The 19,145-nt window shown below is 62.5% G+C and overlaps 2 protein-coding genes across 6 annotated transcripts in view; one reads left to right on the top strand and one right to left on the bottom strand.

Annotated features, from left to right (window-relative positions):
• The window catches only part of NUMA1 (nuclear mitotic apparatus protein 1), a 66,090-nt gene extending 59,071 nt beyond the window's left edge, over positions 1 to 7,019 (top strand). For all 5 annotated transcript variants that reach the window (XM_075015377.1, XM_075015211.1, XM_075015294.1 and 2 more), the window contains 7 exons: positions 57 to 303; positions 881 to 1,145; positions 1,945 to 2,081; positions 3,475 to 3,696; positions 4,180 to 4,287; positions 4,535 to 4,702; positions 5,721 to 7,019. In XM_075015377.1, the coding sequence (XP_074871478.1) occupies positions 57 to 303; positions 881 to 1,145; positions 1,945 to 2,081; positions 3,475 to 3,696; positions 4,180 to 4,287; positions 4,535 to 4,702; positions 5,721 to 5,756 (1,183 nt within the window). In that variant the 3' untranslated portion in view covers positions 5,757 to 7,019. The remainder of the gene's footprint in view (positions 1 to 56; positions 304 to 880; positions 1,146 to 1,944; positions 2,082 to 3,474; positions 3,697 to 4,179; positions 4,288 to 4,534; positions 4,703 to 5,720) is intronic.
• An 829-nt stretch (positions 7,020 to 7,848) lies between these two features.
• IL18BP (interleukin 18 binding protein) lies at positions 7,849 to 11,546 on the bottom strand. The gene is made up of 6 exons (XM_074980646.1): positions 11,439 to 11,546; positions 10,643 to 10,711; positions 9,999 to 10,064; positions 9,431 to 9,560; positions 8,843 to 9,069; positions 7,849 to 8,281 (listed from the first exon to the last, which is right to left on the bottom strand). Exons 1-6 carry the CDS (start codon positions 11,467 to 11,469, stop codon positions 8,235 to 8,237), a joined length of 570 nt encoding a protein of 189 aa, XP_074836747.1. The 5' UTR covers positions 11,470 to 11,546; the 3' UTR covers positions 7,849 to 8,234.
• Between the last annotated feature and the right edge of the window lie 7,599 nt (positions 11,547 to 19,145).

The following is a 19,145-nucleotide window of genomic DNA, read 5'->3' as shown; positions in this document are numbered from 1 at the left end:
CTTAGCGTGTGCTTGGAGCAGGCCGGTGCGACGCGCTTCCTCGCCCTGTCCCGCAGGAAGCCCCGCCGATCCCAGTCGGAGAGCTCGGCCGAGCCGGGCGGTGCGGAGTCGCTCGCCTCCCAGCAGCTGCCTCGGAAAGTGGAGTCCCTGGAGAGCCTCTGTTTCACGCCCATCCCCGGCCGCACGCAGGCCAAGCTGGAGAGCAGCGCCGGCTCCCTGGGTGACCTGTCCCTCAGCTCCGGCCGCACCACCCGGTCGGCTCGGCGGCGCACCACACAGATCATCGACATCACCATGACGAAGGTACCCGGGGCCCTGGCCGGCGGAGGACACAGGCGCTGCTGCTTCCTGTCCCCCTCTGCTCCTCCAGCCAGCGCCCCGGGGCGCTCTGGGCCCAGGCGGAGGCGACGGGCGTGTTCGACCTCTGGGGCTGTCGTCCCACTTGGCGAGTTCCGGCGGAGCTGCCCTGGGCCTCGCTGGGGGGGTGGCTCTGGAGACGTGGCCCTGTGTGAGCAGGAGTCTGTTGGCTGCCCTGTGCCGGGCAGGGGGACCTCACAGTTTTTCCATCCCTGTGGGGAATAAATTTTTCTGCACTGAGGGATGTGCGGATGTGCACCACATAGAAACACAGCCGGGTGGCTCTCGAATCTCTCCTGGGCGCCTGCCCAAGCGCCCAGCTTCCAGGTCGCAGTGGGGCCGAGCCCTTAGCTCATACTGAGGGGGGAGAGAGTTCCTCTCTCCCGCGCCCACCTCAGGCCTCGAGGCAGCACGTCTCCGGACCGCCAGGCAGCTGGGCACGTGCTGGGGCTGAGGCTGTCACGAGGGGGCGCTGCTGCTGGGTGGGGCTCACGGCCGACCTGCTTTGTGTTCTTCTCGCCAGAAAGAGGCCGAGGAGCCGGACAGCGGCAACACGTCCTTCTTCAGCGTGCAGTCGGCCCAGGCTCCCCTGGACGCCCCCACCCAGAACCCTGCCAGGAGCCGGCTGCGCTCGGCCTCGGCCCGCTCCCAGGACTCCCTCCCTGGGCTGGGAGCTGCCTCCCCTGAGGAGACCCCGGGCAACCCTGGGCTGCTGAGCCTCCCCGGCTACCGGCCGGCCACCCGCAGCTCCCTGAGGCACTCCCAGGCCGGCAGCAGCACCAGCCTCAGTGAGTCAATGGCCGGGGTGGGCAGAGGCAGTGCGGGTGGTCAGGCACCAGCCTTGTGCTTGGCTGTGGAGTGTGTTTATCCCCATGATTCTGTCTGGGGGTGTTGCCCGGTGGCCTTTGGCTGCGGGTGCAGGGCTGGTTGTTCCCCTTGATTCGGCACTGGTGAGGCCACATCTGGAATACTGTGTCCAGTTTTGGGCCCCCCAGTATAAAAAGGATGTGAACGTGCTGGAGCTGGTTCAGTGAAGGGCAACAAAAATGATTAAGGGGCTGGAGCACAAGACCTGTGAGGAGAGGCTGAGGGATTTGGGCTTGTTTAGTTTACAGAAGAGAAGACTGAGGGGTGATTTAATAGCAGCCTCCAACTTCCTGAAGGGGAGCTCTAAAGAGAAGCTGTTCTCAGTGGTGTCAGACGGCAGAACAAGGAGCAATGGGCTGAAGTTGAAGAGGGAGAGGTGTAGGTTAGATATTGGGAAAAACGACTTCCCCAGGAGGGTGGTGAAGCACTGGAATGTGTGTTCTAGAGAGGTGGTGGATTCTCCATCCCTTGAGGTTTTTAAGTCCCAGCTGGACAAGGTCCTGGCTGGGATGACTTTGTGGGGTTGATCCTGCTTGAAGCAGGGGGCTGGACTAGATGACCTCCTGAGGTCCCTTCCGGCCCTGGGATTCCATGATTCTATGGATCGGGGGGTACAAGGCTGTCCTGGAAGCGTGCGCGGTGGGGCTCTGGGGGTGAAGAAGGGGGTCTCCTGGGGGAGATGTGCTAATGCTCCTGCTTTTCCCCTGCCCCGGTTTTCAGGCCGCAGCAGCTTCTACCTGGGCACCTGTCAGGATGAGCCGGACCAGCCGGACGACTGGGGGCGCATAGCTGAGCTGCAGCAGCGCAACAGGGTGTGCCCACCCCACCTGAAGACCTGTTACCCCCTGGAGTCCAGGGTAAGAGCTGGGAAGGGAAGGGAACCAACTGCTGTGTTCCCTGCCCTCAGATCCTCCGCTCCAGGCCAGACGAGCCCCCCTCCCAGCAGTCATGGGTGCAGCCCGGCTGGTGCCAGCTCCCCACGTGAAGCTGTTCCTGGTGGGTCCCCACAGCCAGGCGCCTTGAATGAAGCAGCCAGCGGGGGGCGGGGAGGCTGGAGGCCTGCGCGAAGGGGCAGGAGCAGAGAGACCCTCTGTGCCTGCACCCTGGCTGCTGACCCACGGGCTAGGGTCAGGAGGGGGCGTGTGTGTGTGGAGGAGCACAGGGGCCCCACACGAGAGCTGGAGGGCACTGGAGCAATGGAAGTGGGATGGGGTTTTCTGGTGCAAGGTGACACCGGCTATTTTCGGTAAGCCGGGGACGTGTCCGTGGCGGTGACCGAGGAGAGGAAAGACCCGGGGCTGTTGCCACGAGCTGCTGCTGTGTTGTGGCCGTGAAAAAGGCTAACGCTCTCCTAGGCCGCCCCCAGCCAGCTATTCCCCTCGAGCTGGGGGCAGGTGAATGCCTCATGCCGGGCACTGGGGAGGCCCCGGCTGCAAGGACAGTCTGAGCAGTGAAAACCTGCCTGAGGGGTTCTAGGGGCTTGGGTTGTTGGCTGCTGTTGAACCGGGGTGGGGAATCCCCAGACTGTGGTGCAGCCCCCAAGGCTCAGGACACTCCCCCCCAACCCTCTGCACGATGACTCCTGGGCCCCCAGCAGAGCTAAGCCAGCCTGGGCGAAGCCCTGAACCTCTGTCTCCCCTTCTCCACCCTCCTGCCTGTGGTGCTGGTGTGAGGGGAGTGAGGTGTGTCAGTCCAGGCTGTGGCTGCTTTTGTGTCTCGGTTTTATGGGGCCCCCAGCTGATTTTTGTGTGCTCAGCGGCCCCGACCCAAAAACGGTCCGTCCCCTGCGCTGGGGAACGCGTCAGACAGGTACGTAACTCCTCTCCCTCTTGGTGAGTTAAGTGATGCGCTAATGCGGCCGCAGGACCGGAGATGGACAGTAATCCTCGGCCAGCCGAGGTTCGGAGTTAGACCGTTTCTAGCCCTCCGAGGAGTGAGGCTCTCAAGCAGCCCTGCCAAGGCGGCAGGCGAGGGCACGCCTGGTTTCAGGCTGAGCTTGAGAAGCTCATGGAGCGGCTGGCGTGACGGCACTGCCTGTGGCCCCTCAGCGTCTGCTGGCAGCCGAGTCCCCCGGGGCTGTGAGATGGGAGGCTCTGAGGCATTGCAGAGAATTCTTTCCCAGGGCTGGTCTGTTACAGGAGGGAGGGTGAGGGGCCCTGGCCTGACTGTGCCGGAGGGTAGGTGAGATGGTCCTCCTGGTCCCTCCCGGCCGGCGCTCCTCACCTGCTCCCGTCCGCTGCGTTTCCCCAGCCCTCCCTGTCGCTGACCGTCATCACGGACGAGGAGATGAAGACAGGTGACCCAAAGGAGACGCTGCGCCGGGCCAGCATGCAGCCCTCGCAGCTGGAGAGCGCGGCCACCCGCCGCAGCACGCTGAGCACCGCCTGGGCAGGGCGCGCAGGAGGCATCGCCACGCGGCAGCAGAGGAAACGCGGCTCGGACGAAACTCACCAAGGCCCAGACACCCCGGAGGTGAGCGCCGAGCTGAGCCCTGCCCCACTCGCTGCATGAGTGAGCCCAAGGGAGGGGCTGAATCGACCCCCTGATTTTTTTTCCACCCATGTGCGGGATAAATTTTACACGCACAGCGGCGCGAGGACGTGCACCACCCGTAGACATAACGCGCCGCGGGCAGAGTGCTCTGCGAATCAGCTGGGTGGCACCTGAATCCCTCCTGGGCGGCTGCTCCTGTGGGGGGTCCGAGTGGCAGCTAACAGTGGTCAGGCAGCTGGTCCCAGAGATCTCTAGCAGGAAATGCGGATTCCAGCTGCAGGATGCCCATCTCCTGGCCTACTGCCTGCCCCCTGGCAGTGCAGCTGGACCCCCTCCAGTCACCCGCCTGGGAGGGCGGGGGACATGCAGCATCTCCTCCCGGCACGGCATGGCACTGGAATAATGCCTGCTCCTCCGGGGCGGCAGCCAGCCGGGGTCCCAGCTCTGCCTCTCCCCCTGCAGTCTAAGAAGCCGACCAGCTGCTTCCCGCGGCCCCCGACGCCCAGCCAGCGCAACGAGGAGCGGAAGCGTGGCAGCAGGCGGGGCGAGCCCCAGGCAGCCAGCAAGCAGGTGAGTAACTGGGCTGCTGGCCCAGGCTGCCGCCAGGACGTGCCTGTGCCGTGTGGTTAGTGAGGGGGGCTCGGGACCGGGCTGGAGGGGGTAGCCGCAGCTGGGGGCACAGGCTGCTCCAGACTCCAGCCAGCAGCTGGCGCTTCGGCCCCTTCCCCGGCCGGCCGGGAGCGTGGAGGCCCGAGGCAGTGGGGCTCAGACTTCTCAAACGCCCCAGCCCGCCACACCCACCTCTCTCCCCCTGCAGCCTGACCGGCGCCAGTCGTTGGCCTTCAGCATCCTCAACACCCCCAAGAAGCTGGGCAGCAGCCTCCTGCGCCGGGGCGCCAGCCGGAAAGCAACGCCCAAAACCTCGCCCCGGGGCAGTGCGCGCCGCTCCCCCCGGATAGCCACAGCCAAGTCGCCCAAGGGCAAGGTATGGATGGAGCAGGGCGTTTCGTGTCGCCCCCTTCCCCCAGCTGGCTGTCCCTGGAGGCCACCCTTGGTTCCTGGCTGGCTGGAGCCATCAGCCCCAGCCTGATCTCCTGTGGATGCCAAGGCAGAGCACACCCCCAGGGGCTTCTGCCCAGAGCCCAGCACGCCCCCCCAGATCCCTTGGGAATTCCGACCCGCTGCAGCCGAGCGCCCCCTGCTGGGCGTAATGGGGCGAGTGACCCGCTGCAGCTGAGCGCCCCCTGCTGGGCGTAATGGGGCGAGCGGCCCGCTGCAGCCGAGCGCCCCCTGCTGGGCGTAATGGGGCGAGTGACCCGCTGCAGCCGAGCGCCCCCTGCTGGGCGTAATGGGGCGAGTGACCCGCTGCAGCCGAGCGCCCCCTGCTGGGCGTAATGGGGCGATCTGAAGTGAGGAGCCACACCCTGGGCTCCTGGACTTTCTGTTCCTAGGGGTGCCGGGCTGGGCTAGCACAGGGTGCAGGGAGCTGGCTGTGCACACTGTCCTCGGGCCTCCCCAGCCTTTGCGGCAGCCAGTCTCGTGTGACCTTTACCAGAGCCTCCCGGCTGGCCCTGACTCGTCCCAGGACCAGGCCCCAAAGCCGCCTGTCTCCCTGCATGTGGCACCTCCGCTGGAAGCCCAGGCTGCCTGTGCCCACCACGGCCCCGAGGCGCAGCAAGCGAGCGAGCACTGGGGGCCTGGGTCACGGCACTGGAGTCTGGCTGCCGGCGGGCAGGGGACGGAGCTCTCTCGGGGGGGCTCTCCCAGTGCGAGGTGGTGACACTGGCCGCCAGCCGGACTCCGCTGCAGACCAGCTGGGAGCTCCCACTCCTGTGCCTGCCGGGGAGCCTCCTTCCCAGCCTGCCCTGCAGCAAAAGCTGTCTGCAGCTGCAGGCCTGGGGGTGGCCAGTGCCCAGGTCCCTGTCCTTGGGGCGGGCGACGGCCCTGCCTCCGGAGGGGCCCCCCCCAGTGCCAAAACTCACCAGACTGCTTGTTCCCCACAGGCCAGCCGCAAGTCACCCAAGAACATGAAATTCTAACTGGCTGCTGGCGGAGCCGGGCTCTGCGCTGGGGCTGCCGGGGGCGGAGCCGTCCCGGAGCGGCTCCAGGGACCCCTTGGCTCCAGCTTTGGCCCTTCCACGCCCTCCCGGCTCTGAAGCAGTTGGCCTGTTCCGTGGGGCAGAGCTGGCAGCGCGGCTGGTCCCCAGCGCCCAGTAGGACTTCCGGGACTGTCTGCTCCCCAGGCAGCCTGGTGCTGGAGGAGCTTGCAGGGCCGTCAGGCAGGGAACCACACTCCTGAGCTGAACAGAGCGGAGGCCCCTGGGGCGCGGGGCCAGGTGCTGCCTCCTGCCTGGGCCGGCTGGGGGCAGTGTCCTTCCTGACCTCCTGCTGGGTTCCCTGGGCCTCCCTGGCTTCTCCCCTCCAGCTCCGCCTGGCCCCACACCCAGCCTGTGGGCTCTCCCTTCCCCGCCCGGCCATCTACACTACCGGAACCGCTCGGGGCAGGGCTCTGCTGGGGCGCGGGCGTCTGTACATAGCTGGGACGCTGGGGGCGGCAGGCACCCTTGGCTCCCCCTTGGCTTGGTGGGTGGGGTGGGGTTCTCCTGGGGGTCTTGTGCTTCTGACTCTACTTTGGGTTGCTCTCTGCAGGGGGCTGCCGGCCGCAAACACTAGCACCAGGCTGAGGCTGTGCAGCCGTGGGGCACTGGTGGCTGCTCCCTGCAAGCTTTGGGGCTGCGCTCACGTCCAGTGGGAATTTTTCAAGTGTATCTGATTATTCTCTGCCTTGGGGCCCCACTGGCACTGCCAGCCAAGCAGAGCCCCCTGTGGGCTGCCCACCCTGGGTTGGTCCAGTGGCAGGGGTAGGACCTTAGCCACAATGGCTTCCCGCGGCTGACAGCGGCCGGGTAGAGGCCAAGAACGCGGAGGCTGCAGCAGCTGCGCCGAGGGGCCGTGCTGTGTGCGCTCTGGGAGCAGGGCAGAAATCATGGCTGCAGCGGGGCGGCACAGTGCCAGTCGCCTGCGGGGCACTAGGGAGTATGGCGGGGGGGCAGAGCCGGGGGCGCTGGCTGAGAGCTGGGCCCGCTGCCACCTGGCGGGGGCTTCCTCCTTTCTACCTAGGCAGTAAATTATGTCTCAGATGCCCTTGGCGGAGAGGGTGCCATGTGCAGCCCCTGGGGTGCGGTGCAAGGGGGGTGTGGCTGGGGCTCAGCACGGCTCCGCCTCCCCCAGGGTCTGTGCACGAGCACGAGGTTGGTTTTAAAATGTTTCTACTGTAAATAAACTGTATTTTTTTCCCAGGGGCTGTTTGCCAGGTCTGCTTTTGTCCTGAGCGAGCTCCTGCCCCCAGCGCGCCACAGGTGCCGGCGGGAGCCCAGCGCTCCCCTCACCCCAGCAGGGGAGGGAGGGAGGGATCCGGGCAGCCAGGCGGCCCATCAGCTGCTGCACCCCACCCGCAGCTTTGGCAGCCGGAGCAGGGCTGCCCTTCGCTGGGTTCATGCCCCCTGGCCCCCGCTCGGCTGGCCTCAGCGCTGCCCAGGCAGGCAGCTGGGAGCGTCACTTCCCACCCTGCGGGCGAGCTGCTGCCCAGGGTGAGGGCCAGCTCAGGGGTGGGGTCTCTGATCTCCTGAGTCCCTGCCCAGTGCCTGGGCACCAGCCCCGCTTAGGCATCCGGCCAGGCTCCCTGCACCAGGCGGGCGCTGCTGGCTCAGAGGTTCTCTGGGGCTGGAGACAGAGCACTGGGCTCTGAGCTCAAAGCACAGGGGTGCAGGCTCCCCCCTGCACCTGGCTGAGCCCCAGGGCCCCCCCTCCCTCCATGGAGCCACCTGCTTTCTGTGTGGGAGCACCTGTGCCCCCCCCCCCCCGCCCCAGTGTGCCCCTTCCCCAGCAGCCAGCCCGCTGGCGCCCACCTCAGCCCCAGGCCCGCTGGGGCTGTACTGGCTGCGCTAAGGCTCGCTGTGCTTCCCCAGCTCCCGCTGCCCCTTCCCTCGCATTGTCTCACTGTCCGTCCCCCCTCCCGCCTGGCCCCGTCCCTGTCTTGCACCAGGGCTGCCCCATGACCCCGGCTTTGGCTCACCGCCCTCCAAGCCGCGGCTGAGACGGGAGCGAGACGCTGGGCCAGCCAGGGCAGAGCCTTGTTTATTTCATGTGGATGGCTGGCGCCAGTCCAGCTCTTGCTGCTGCTCTCCCTGGCCCTGAGCTGGCGCTGCCCTGCTTGGGCGTAGGATGGGCAGGGGGCTGCTGGGCCTTGGTCCCCCGCTTAGGGGGAGAGTAGGTCAGCTGACGGTGAATGTGGCCCTTTGTGTGGGCCCAGTGCCCAAGGCAGGGAGCAGTGGTTGGGGTTGGGCAGGAGTGTTACAGCAGCCGGCAGCCCTGGCTGGGGCTTGGCACCGGTGGCTGCGGGGAGGTGGGGCCCTGCCTGGCAGGTGGCAGGCACAGGGAGGACAGGGGCGGGCAGGAGGGGAGGGTGGGGCCCTGCCCCAGTTGTGTGTTGGTGGCTGTGGGAGCGTCGCTGCGTCTCAGGGGCGGGCGCTGGTGTCCCTGGGTTCGTGCTGGGGGCTCGTCCCTGGAGAAAAGCAGAGGGGGGTTAGTGCTGGTCTGGCAGGTGCCTCACCCCCACCCCTTACAGCTGGGGCCTTGCTGGGGGGGGGCGGGGGGGCAGGGGCTTCAGCACATCCAACTCCTACAGTATGATGTTCCCTGAACCCCCTGCCCCGCCCCCTGCAACAGCTCCGCCTCCCTCTGGGCCTCTGCCCCGCCCCCTGGCATAGCTCCGCCCCCGGGCCTGTGTTCTGCCCTGGCTCTGCTCCGCCCCCTGGGCCTGTGTTCCATCCCCAGTAACAGCCCCGCCTCCCTCTGTCCCGCCCCGGCACAGCTCCGCCTCCCTCTGGGCCTCTGCCCCACCCCTTGGCCCAGCAAGGGAGGGTGCAGGCGGCCCCCCGTGCTCTGAGCGAGCTACTTGCTTTACGCTGTGCTGGTGTGCGGCTGTCTCTGGGGTGCAGCGTGGCCGCTCACACTGAACGGAGAGGGAGGCAGTAGGGGCTGGGGAAGAACGCCTGGGGCTCATGGCCACATCACGTGCAGCCCCTGGGCCCTCCAGCTCTTCTGCAGGGGGCCAGGCTCTTACCAGTGCCAGGCGTCTGTGCGCTGGGGGGCTGGTGCCCCTGCTCCATTGTCTCCTGCTGGGGCTCCCAGCCCTGGGCCGGCACCGCAGGCTGCCAGTGGATGGGTGCTGTGGCCCTGCCGGCCGGGTTCCTCACCATGCACAGCCACGAGGTCCTCCACTCCCTCCGGGAGAAGGCATGGAAGAGCAGCTGGCGTGTCAGCAGGACCCCCCTGCCCCTGGGCTCCTCTCTGGGGGGGAAGTGGGGGGCAGGTGAGCCAGAGCAGGGGAGCTGTGCCCTTCCCCCGCCCCGCCCCGCCCCGCCCCGCCCCGCCCCAGCTGCAGGTTCTTAGGGTGTTTGCAAGAGGGGGGGTCACCGTCAGCCCCAGGGGCTCAGCGCTGCTCCAAGGGGGCCAGGGGCAGACCCAGAGCCCGACCGCTGCCCCCTCCCTGATTTTGACTTCAACGGCAGGGGGCACCCAGGGCCTTGGGCTGAAATCCTGCTCCCACCGCTCGCTCCTGGCTACTGTGGGGGGACCCAAAGCCCCCCCTTTCTCCTCTCCCCCCGTGCTGGAGGGCTCTCCAGGGGGGTGGGGGAGGGTGACTACTCACACAACAGCCCCTTCGCTCACGGCCGTGGCCGGGTACTGGTCCTCCACGAAGGAGCCGTTGGCCAGCCAGTAAATGAGGTTCATGCCCAGGAAGGGGCTGTGCGCCTGGCAGCTGATGCTGAACCGGTGCCCTGGGCAAGGAGGCAAAACAACAGGTCCCTGTGATGTTGGGCGGAGGGCAGGGCCTGCTGGGGGACCACACTGGGAACTGCAGCTCCCCAGCCAGGGCCTGGCTTGGGGCTCCCAGCAGCTGCCTGTGTTAGACCACCCCCCACCCCACTGCTCCCACCTGTGGTCTCCCCATTAGCCGGGCAGGGCCTGCAGGTGGCCAGAGCCTGGAGACTGGTTACAGCTGTGGCACAGCTGGCAGCGGAGGGGTGGTCTGGGCTGCTGCCCACCAGGCCCGAGCTGGGCCCTGCCCACTGCCGGCATTGGGCCAGTGCTGGAATCAGCCCGGCTGGGAGTCGGTGTCACCCCCCACCTCTTGTCGCAGCCGGACAAAGGCCCCGGCTGCGCTTGCCCCCTGCCCGGTACCACTGGTGCGTAGCTGACCAGAGCAGGTCTCTTACCCAAGGTGGGAACTCTCACAGGCTTCAGGGGGCTGATGATCTCGGGGTGCTGCCTGGGAGCTGCAGCTGAAAGCAGAAGGGTTTGATGAAAGGCAGTGAAGGGAGCGGGGCGGGGTCCTGGGGGCGGAGACGGGCACCAGGGCCATGCACAACCCCTAAGGAGGGGGGCAGAGCCCCTGTGCCACACATGGGGAAACTGAGGCAGGGGCCTGTCAGGCCAGCAGCCAGCAGCGGTGGTGCTCCCCAGGGCAGGTGCCCAGCCAGCCCTCAGGCCGGTGGCTGCCATACCCATTGCAGGGCTCCCAGCTCTCCATGCAACCGATGCAGAGCGTGGAAAGGGCCAACCTTGCTCCGGGCCCAGCCAATGAGCTGGGAGTCCTGGCAGGGTGGTTACTTTCCCACCAGTGGGACTCACTGCTGCAGGAGCCTCCTGCTGGGGGAATTCATAGCGGTTTGAGGCTGGACTGGACCATTTCTGTTCCTCTAGTCCATGCCAATCCGCCACCCCGCCTGCCCCAGCCAGCGACCTCCCCCAGGGAGTCCTGCACCAGCCCCGGGATGGGTGGTTCCCTGCCGGAGAGGCTCAGCCACCAGGTGTGGCATCTGCAGAAAGGCCCCAGCTGGCCTGCCCAGCCTGGCCTTACCTGAGCACTGGAAGTGGGCACAGCTGCAGAGGAGGATGAGCGGGAGCCAGGGATCCGTGCACCTCACACCTGCGAACACAAGAGCCGGCAGTGTTAGCTTAGCGGATGGCGGGGAACAGGTGCAGCGCACACTTTGTACCGCGGTCTGAGACACAGGGGCACCTCCTGCAGGAGGGGGCTTTCTGCGGGGCGTGGCTTGAGTTCTCAGCCTGCCTCTTCCACCTCTGGGCTGTGAGACCCTCCCCGTGCCTCAGTTTGCCCATCTATACAATGGGGTGTATGATGCTACAGGGGGCCCTGTGCTCTGAGGCTGGGGCTCAGCTTGCTAGCAGCTACCCCAAGATACCCTGTCCCACCCCAGCCTGCCTTCTCTCCTGCCCCCCAGCCTCTGCGGGGCCATGAGCACCAAAAATCAATGGGGGCTATTCCCACCTGGGCCCCGTCGCTGCCGCAGCGGCCTTGGTTGCTTTTCTTGCTCAAAAGCTCTGGGCAGGGGCAGTGCTCACATTGTACAGCGCCAAGCACGCCCCCGCTGCTGAGCTCAGAATTACACGCTAACCCACCAGCGCCCCCTGCTGACCTACACATGGCCTGGCCCAGCCTCCAGGGCCGTGACGCAGAACATCACCAGATGATGTCAGAGCCATGGAGGTGGGGTGGGGGGTCTGTTCTGGGGCTACCCATCCAACAATCGCTCACGGGGGGGGGGATTCCTCAGAACAACCCCCCCCCACCCCCGCCAGCAGGCTGACCAAAGCGCTGCCTTGAAAGGACCCTCCCAGGTGCCCCTCCTTACCTGGGCGCCTGCGGGCTGCAGTCGGGTTCATCCTGCTGGGCTGGGCTGTGTGCCTGGCGCACGCGGGGAGGAAGTATTTATAGTATGTGCCTCCAGCAGAGAGGGAAGTCCCCAGCCACGCCTCCAAGGTCCAGGTCTGAATGTGCTTTTTGTGCGTGAGTCACTGCAGGCAAAGTGCCCGGGAGGGGGCGGTGCCTGATTCGCAGCGACCCATTCCCTGGACCCCCCCACCACGCCCTCCTGGCTTGGCCTGGGAGCCGGCATTGAACTGGGGCAGGGGAGGGAACCCTGCTGAAGGTTGAAGCGGGGGGGGGGGGGGGAGGTGTATGACATCGCACTGCAAACAGGAAAATGGTTCCCGTCCTGTTCATGAGCGTCTGCGCTTCTGATCCTTGATGTAGGGCGGGGGGCGGGGGGGGTGAGCATCCCTCAGGGCTGGCCCCATCTGCTTAGAGTTCAGGCATGACATCTCGAAGCGGCCCAGCAATGAAAGCAGACGACGCGCGCTTCCTTCGCAGCAGGCCCGCCGCTGCCCGCTTGTAACGTTGCGGGGGCCGGAGAGGCATAATATGGCAGGTTTTTTCCAGCTGCAGCTGAAAGAGCTTTAACCCAGGCTATCTACAGCCCAGCCTGTGGTCCGTCACGTCCGGCAAACCAGCCCAGGCACCGAGAGCACCTCTGCCGCCTCCCTGGCTAGCCAGAAGTCACACACGCAAGTCCCTCAGCCCAGTGTCCTCCTTGCACAGATGAGCTGTTACGAAGACCAGACTCACCAAATCTACACAGGTGTTTCCAGCCCCCAAAGGGCCCAGCCACATCCCCAGGCCAATATAGACTTAGATCTTCTCCAAGACAGCACTTGGGGCCGACCTGTTGCAATTGAAGATCTAAAGGCTTGTTAATAAAAATTAAAACTAGGGTGAGACTAAGAGCATTAAAATGGACAAATCACACACACCGATGGCAGAATTCTTGGTGCAGGCTGCAGCAGATGGGGTAGGCAGCTGTATTGATAATTGCTGGAGTACATCCTTTGTCAGGCTGGGTCAGTGAGCCTTCACGGCTCACTTGTTCCTGAAGCGATGAGCTGGACTCGAGATTGAAAGCTGCGGACTGGAGATTGCAGAGAAATGGAGGAGCCTCAGGCTCCCTTTTATACGCTGGCCCATGTGGTTGTAAAGCCATTGTCCCTCCCTGCCTGGGCGCATGGGCGCAATGGAGAATCACATGAGCAGGTCAGCCATCCACATCCTTTTAGGGGGCATTCTGCCACCGGCAGACCTCCAGGCAACATGGCCCCAGCTAAATCCCGGAGAGGAGGGTTAGCGTGAGATGCTGCCTTACGGGGTGGGGAATCCTGGCACAGTCGGCAGCCTTGCCTCCCACTGTGTCCTCCCAGAACTGACTTCAACTCCGAGCCCAGAGCCAGTACTGTGAACGCCGCATACAAACCCAACACAGCCACAAAGATGTGCAGTGACTCGCCCGCCTTCAGCCCACACCTCTCTTGGCACAAGGTTTGGTGCAAACGCAGGGTAGTGGTGACAATCTGTGCTGTCATCTGCCTTTCCATGTACAGTGACGTCGCAGGAGAAGCTGGCACAGGTTTCTCCACTGGCCAAGCCACGTCCCCAGGAAGAGACCGACTCAGCTTCCCTGGCCACAGAGAAGGGGGGACCGACTCATCTCCTGTGGAGAACAGAGACCAACTCAGCTCCCTTGGCCATGGAGAACGGAGACTGACCCAGCTCCTGTGGAGAACAAGAGACCAACTCAGCTCCCCTGGCCATGGAGGATTGAGACCAGCCTGGCTCCCCTGGCCACAGAGAAGGGAGACTGACCTGGCTGCAGAGAAATGGGCCACATCCCTCCCGTTAACCCTGTTGGAACGTTCCCATCTCTGTGTGGCCCCGGCGCTGGACGCGGTCGTGCCATGCACCCGGCAAAGTGGGTTCCAGCCCAGGCAAGCTAATGCCCTAATAACCCTGTTGGTCTTAGGGTGCCACAGGGCAGATGTGGATTAACACCACTGCCTTCTGGGCAGCTCAGGCCAGAAGGCAGCCGCTGGGGGTGGGGGACTGAGCGCCTCATTCCTGTGGCGGGTTTCATGGGCGCAAGTCCCACGGGCAGAGGCCCAAGAGCAGATGTTCAGAGGCCCCAGGCCATCAAAACAGCTGAAAACCTGAAATGGACCCAAACCCTGGGGCGTGAAATGGGCCATCCTGGCAGACGGCTTTGGTAGGGCCCGATCCCCAAGTGGGGAATACGCTTGGCACAGTGACCTCCTGCCCGGTGAGTCACGCTCTGGGGGGGGGGGGGCTGTTCCCCTTCATGGCTCCCAGCACCCGTCACCTCCCGAGCAGCCAGGTCAGCCAGGCCCTGCAGCAGGGTCAGCTGATTGCAGGCTGCGCGACATTTGGCTGGTGCTGCCCGTCCGCAGGCACCTCCTGCCAGCGGCTGCCTCCCAGCGGGGGCCTGCGGATAGTTTGCAGAAGGTGCCTGCGTGCTCCCTTTCCTGTGCGGTGAGCGGTGGGTGCCTGCCTCTGGCTGAGGTCCAGCACATGGTGCGGAGCGAAACTCTGGACCGAACGGCTCCGGAACTGCGGGGACCTGACCCAACAGGAGATTATGGGACACAATCCTGCTGTCGGGGGGGGGGATCTGGGGGGCCCCCTCACTTCTGTGCTGCCTTCAGAGCTGGATGCTGAAAGCAGCAACCGCAGGAAGTTAAAGGGGAGAAGCAGGTCTGCTCTCTCTGCAGCTGCTGGGAGCATCCCAGCCAGGGCTTCCTCGCTGCTGGCCTTGAGCAGGTCAGGAGAGACACCTGTTGTGCTTTCTCTGCCCTGGTGCACAGAGCTCTGTGCCCGTTGCCCCACACTCAGCCTGCTGCCCGGGCGCAGGCGGTGTCCTACAGCAGGGGAGGTGGGGCTGGGCTGGCCCCCTCCTACCACCAGCGCAGTTTGCAGGACAGGGACCAGCCCAGCCCTTAGGTGGGGCACGCTTAGGAACAAGCAGCCATCAGGTTCCTTGGGGAAGGGCTCATTTCACGGCTGCTGTAAATGAGCTCCATGAAGCCCCAGCAAGGGCTGTGAAGAACTCCACGGCGGCGGGAGGTAGAGCCGGGAAAAGCTCAGCCTGGAGCTGGAGATGCTCCTTCCCTCCTTGTCCCCTCCTGCCAGCTCAGCCAAGCCCCGAACGCTATTGCTATGGACAGTCTAGGAAAACGACAGCCCCCCCAAACTTTTGCACGGATGCACCGTTACAGCAGAGAGCAATGGGCTCAGAAGGATCAGTGGTCAGTGTTTCCAGCCCTGCATCACAACACCCGTGCTATTGTCCTCATTTCACCCCCTTACAAAGCCCAGCAGTGGCCTCCACGTTGGGCTCAAACCTCGCAGCAGCTTTTGCTTTAGGAATTTTTTCCAGGGCTGTTCCTGACAGCTAAGCGACTGCCCTGCTGTGACTCACCAGTGAGGAGGCTGCTATGCCCAGCCCACTGTACTTCGCCTGCCCCTCAGCTGTGGGGAGCACGTCAGGGCAGCGTATGTCTCGGCTGCCCACCAAAAGTTGCACTAGGGACCCAGAAGAAGTTTTCGAAGCTGGCAGCAGAGAAGAGCAGCCCCCGACCAGCCAGCCACAGCTCAGATGGAATCTCTGGCCAGGGAAATATGGTGACCATCTACAAAGAGGGAAATCAGGACAACCCAGGAAATTACAGACCAGTCAGCTTAACTTCTGTGCCAGGAAAGCACATGGAGCAAATAACTGCGGAGTCTGGAAACACCCAGTGTGGATTAGTCAAGAGCACAACCTAAGAGCTCTCCTTGATGTGCTAACAAGGCTGGTGGACAAGGGGAAGTGGTAGATGTGCTATACCCAGACTTTAGTAAAGCATTTGATATGTGACCATATAAGTATAATATGGAGATATGCATCTCATAGAGCAGGAAGGGACCTTGGGAGGTCATCAAGTCCAGTCCCCCAGGCAGGGCCAAGCACCATCCCCCTCCTCCCCCTTCTTTTTTTTCTTACTTGACCCAGATCTCTAAATGGCTCCCTCAAGAGCTGAGCTCACCCCCCTGAGTTTAACCAGGCCTATGCTCAAACAGCCGAGCTATCCCTCCCCACAAGGGAAATGCCACCTAAGGGGCAGGTCTATCAGGCGGGTGCATAATTGGCTGGCTAACCAAGGCCAGTGGTTCACAGTCAGGTTGGAAGGGACTAACAAGTGGGGGGTGCACAGGGGTAAGTTTTGGGGCCAGTTTGGTTCAATATCACCAGTGATTTAGACAATGGCAGGGAGAGGTCGCTGATCAAGTTTCCAGATGATACCCGGCTGGGAGAGGTGGCAGGTGCTTTGGAGGACAGGGTCAGAATGCAACATGAGCTGGAGAAACGAAACAGAGGGAAGTAGGGTAAAGTTCAATCAGGACAAATGCAAAGTGCTGCACCGAGGTGGGAACAATCAGTTTCACACACCCAGAATGGGAAGGGACTCCCGAGGACGGAGCCCTGCAGGAAGGGTCAGCGCGCGCTTCAAGCTGAGTATGAGTCAGCACTGTTGCCTGAAAAGCAAACACCCCTGCCAGGAGCACTGTACATAAATCATTCTTCCTTTCCAGCCACCACAGATTCGCCATCAGTTGGAGTATTGTATCCAGCTCTGCGCACCACAGTGTTTAGAAAATCCGACCTAGGAGAGACAAATTAAAAGAATGGGGTTTGTTCAGTTTGGAAACGAGACGGCTGAGAGGGGCCGTACCAGCAGCTTTCATGGAGGAGGGAGAAAAATTATTCTCTTTAACCTCTGGGGATAGGACAAGGAGCAAGCGGCTTAAACGGCAGCAAGGGAGGTTTAGGTTGGACGTTAGGAAAAGCTTCCAAACTGTCAGGGTGGTCAGACAGTGGAATAAATTGCCAAGGGAGGTTGTGGAATCTCCACCATCGGAGGTATTCAAGAGCAGGTTAGATAGACAGCTGTTGGGGTTGCTCTAGGTGGTGCTTGGCCCTGCTATAGGGGCAGGGGGGTGGACTTGATGACCTCTCGAGGTCCCTTCCAATCCCAGTGTTCTATGAATTCCCCTCTCCGCCCCGCCCCAGGAATCGTAGACACCTTCAGCTGAGGGACATCCCCAGACCCTCCTAAAGGACCAGTGGCCTCACCATGGGGCGGATTCGGGCAAGGGAGTGGATCACATGCCAGGGTGGAGGAGTTCCCTGATCTCCTTTGACCCACGCCCTACACCTCTGCGTGGCACCTGGCCCCAGGACCAGCTGGCCTGGAGCTGGTCTCTCTTGTAGCTGAATGACCCTCCCTCTGACCCCCATCACTGTGATCCCCCCAGGTGCTGACATAACCACCTTCCCACCCTGCCTACTGCCCCACCCTCCAAACACAGCCCTGAGACCCACCCTCCAGCTGTTAAAAACCCCATTGCCCTGTGCCCCACACACAGGGTCATCCCCTGCCTCAGCCTCCCCACGAGAGGGACGTTCACTAGGTTAAATACAACCATAGCTATCCGGTCAGACCCCTGTGTCTGCTCCTTTCGGATGCAGAGCTACTGATTTGACACTGCCCCGATGGTGGGTTTCTATGGCCACAGACTGAAAGCCCAGAACTGGCTTGGAGCAGATATCAGGGGGCAGGGGAGCGGTATTGGGGGGCACCAAACAAAAGGCCCATGCAGGACCTGGGATGTGTGAACTCAGGCCTTGTAGCTGGATGGCTCTGCTAACACCTGCAGCTGGGTGGGGGTAATCATTAGGTTCCAGAGTTAACGTTCCAGTGAAATGAAAGAGGGCAGTGCACAGCTCTCATGGCTCATGTGTCAGGCTTGTGGAAGACAACGCCACATCCGTTGCACGGAGGAAAATGTCAAGGAACAGACGAGCTGGAAAGGGGGAGCCCAGGGTAGCGAGAGGTGGGCAGGATATGGGGCAGTGCCTAGCTCAGCGAGGGGCAGTGCTGGGCGGGGCTGAGATCTGCAGCAGGGCGCAGAGAAGCAGATTCAAGGTGCACCAGTAACCTCAGGCCCTGCTGCACGAGAGGGTGCTGACTCATCCCGGACTCAACAGCAGACTTTCCCCAGCAGCTGTGCCCAGAACCAGGCCACAGCTCAGCAGGTTTCACTGCCCTGGGAAAGTACAAGTTCTGGCGAGAAGAAGCCTGCAGACCTCGACTGTGAGCTCAGCATCTCCCCTGAAACTGCTTCGCCAGCCAAGGGTGGGAGGGGACTGCTGAGTCAGTCCAGCCCCACTGTCTCCGGGCCTTTGTCTGCTGTGCAGGCTGCTCAGCGCTTTCGGTCTGGAGCGGAGCGGCTGTGCTGGGGCTGAGGTTGCAGACGGTGATGTATGTCGCGCTTCTGTCTCTCTCTGGCACGCACATGGCCGCACGCTCCTGCCCTCTACCAGCTGGAACCCCAGCGACGTCGCCCTCTAGTGGCTGCCTTCCCTGGAGATAAAAGTCTTCTCGTGGCAGCGGATGGAGCGACTTCTGCCTGCTTTTCTGCAGCAGACGGTGCTGCGGTGACCACGGGGCGTGGAGGCAGATGGATGGGCTCCGACCTCGGAGCTGGCTGGGGCACTGTGTGACTGAAGGCTTCACTCTGCAACACAGGTGCAGTGATATGTTCATCTGTTCACACTGCAATGGAGGTGGGCAGGGAAAGTAGCCAAAAAGTTACTTGAGTAAAAGTGTGCCTGCCTTTGCTTCTGGCTACTTGAGTACAATCTGGTGGGAGGGCGCGTGTGTACATTTACTCAAGTAGTTTTCCAGAGAGACACCAGTAATTTGTATTCAACTACAACCCCCAAAAGCAGCTTCACTTTTCCTAGGGTGTCCGTATTTCCCGGTGTGAAGTACAGGACACTTGCTAAATTGCTTGGAATTATGCAAGTTCAACAACAATCCGTGAGAACTATGCAGTATCTATGGCCCCTTTCGTCTCAAGAGCTGGTGGTTAGCAGTGGTGGTGAGGACCTGTGGGCAGTGTTTGAGTCTGCAGCTTCTCTTGTGGCTTATCCATCGAATATTAGATTTGCACAATCAGTCGCAATAACCAAATGTCAGTCTCTTTCTGAATTCTTGAGTCTTTCCTTCTGAGACGAAGTTCTTTCATGTGGCTTGCACATATACTCTCCAAGGATGACGTGCCCTGTCGTAGCAATCGCCTCCAGGTACTGCGATCTGATGATGCAGCTTCCTTGGATTTTGGATCGATGTTGAAATTTTTCATGGTGTTTTTGCATGTATCCTGGAATCTTAGCTTTGGTCTTCCTCTTGTTCTCAACCTTCATGACAATTCATTGAAGAGGATCTCCTTGGGAAGACGTTCGTCACCTATTCTTCTCACATGATCAAGGCATCATAGTCTTCTGCTGTTGAGGATCGCTGTGAGGCTGGGTATGCCAGATCTTGACAGGACATGTGCATTTGAAACTTTATCTTGCCCAGTTGATATTCATAACTCTGCGGAGGCAGCGAAGATGGAAACTGTTCAATTTTTTCTCCTGATTCGAGTAGGTGGTCCATGCCTCAGAACCATATAGCAGGATACTCACTACACGTGCCTGGTAGATTAGTATCTTTGTTTTCACTGTCATCTTAGGAGTGTTCCATGCTTGTTTCGTAAGTCTGCCAAAAATTGGAGCTGCCTTCCCAGTTCTGATGTTCAGTTCTTCACCCATGGATAGGTTTGTGGTGAC

This window comes from Carettochelys insculpta, chromosome 1 (assembly GCF_033958435.1).
Source record: "Carettochelys insculpta isolate YL-2023 chromosome 1, ASM3395843v1, whole genome shotgun sequence".
Taxonomy (NCBI): domain Eukaryota; kingdom Metazoa; phylum Chordata; order Testudines; family Carettochelyidae; genus Carettochelys; species Carettochelys insculpta.
Note: the sequence above shows the minus strand (reverse complement) of the source record. Positions and strands in the feature narration are given on the sequence as shown.

What these genes read in the sequence shown, in the direction of transcription:
- IL18BP (XM_074980646.1), bottom strand. Translation starts at nt 11,469, where the DNA reads ATGAACCCGACTGCAGCCCGCAGGCGCCCAG. An exon ending in TGCAGCCCGCAGGCGCCCAG is followed by an intron (nt 10,712 to 11,438) that starts GTAAGGAGGGGC and finishes TTGTGTTCGCAG; the next exon opens with GTGTGAGGTGCACGGATCCC. An exon ending in GTGAGCGAAGGGGCTGTTGT is followed by an intron (nt 9,070 to 9,430) that starts GTGAGTAGTCAC and finishes CTTCCCCCCCAG; the next exon opens with AGAGGAGCCCAGGGGCAGGG.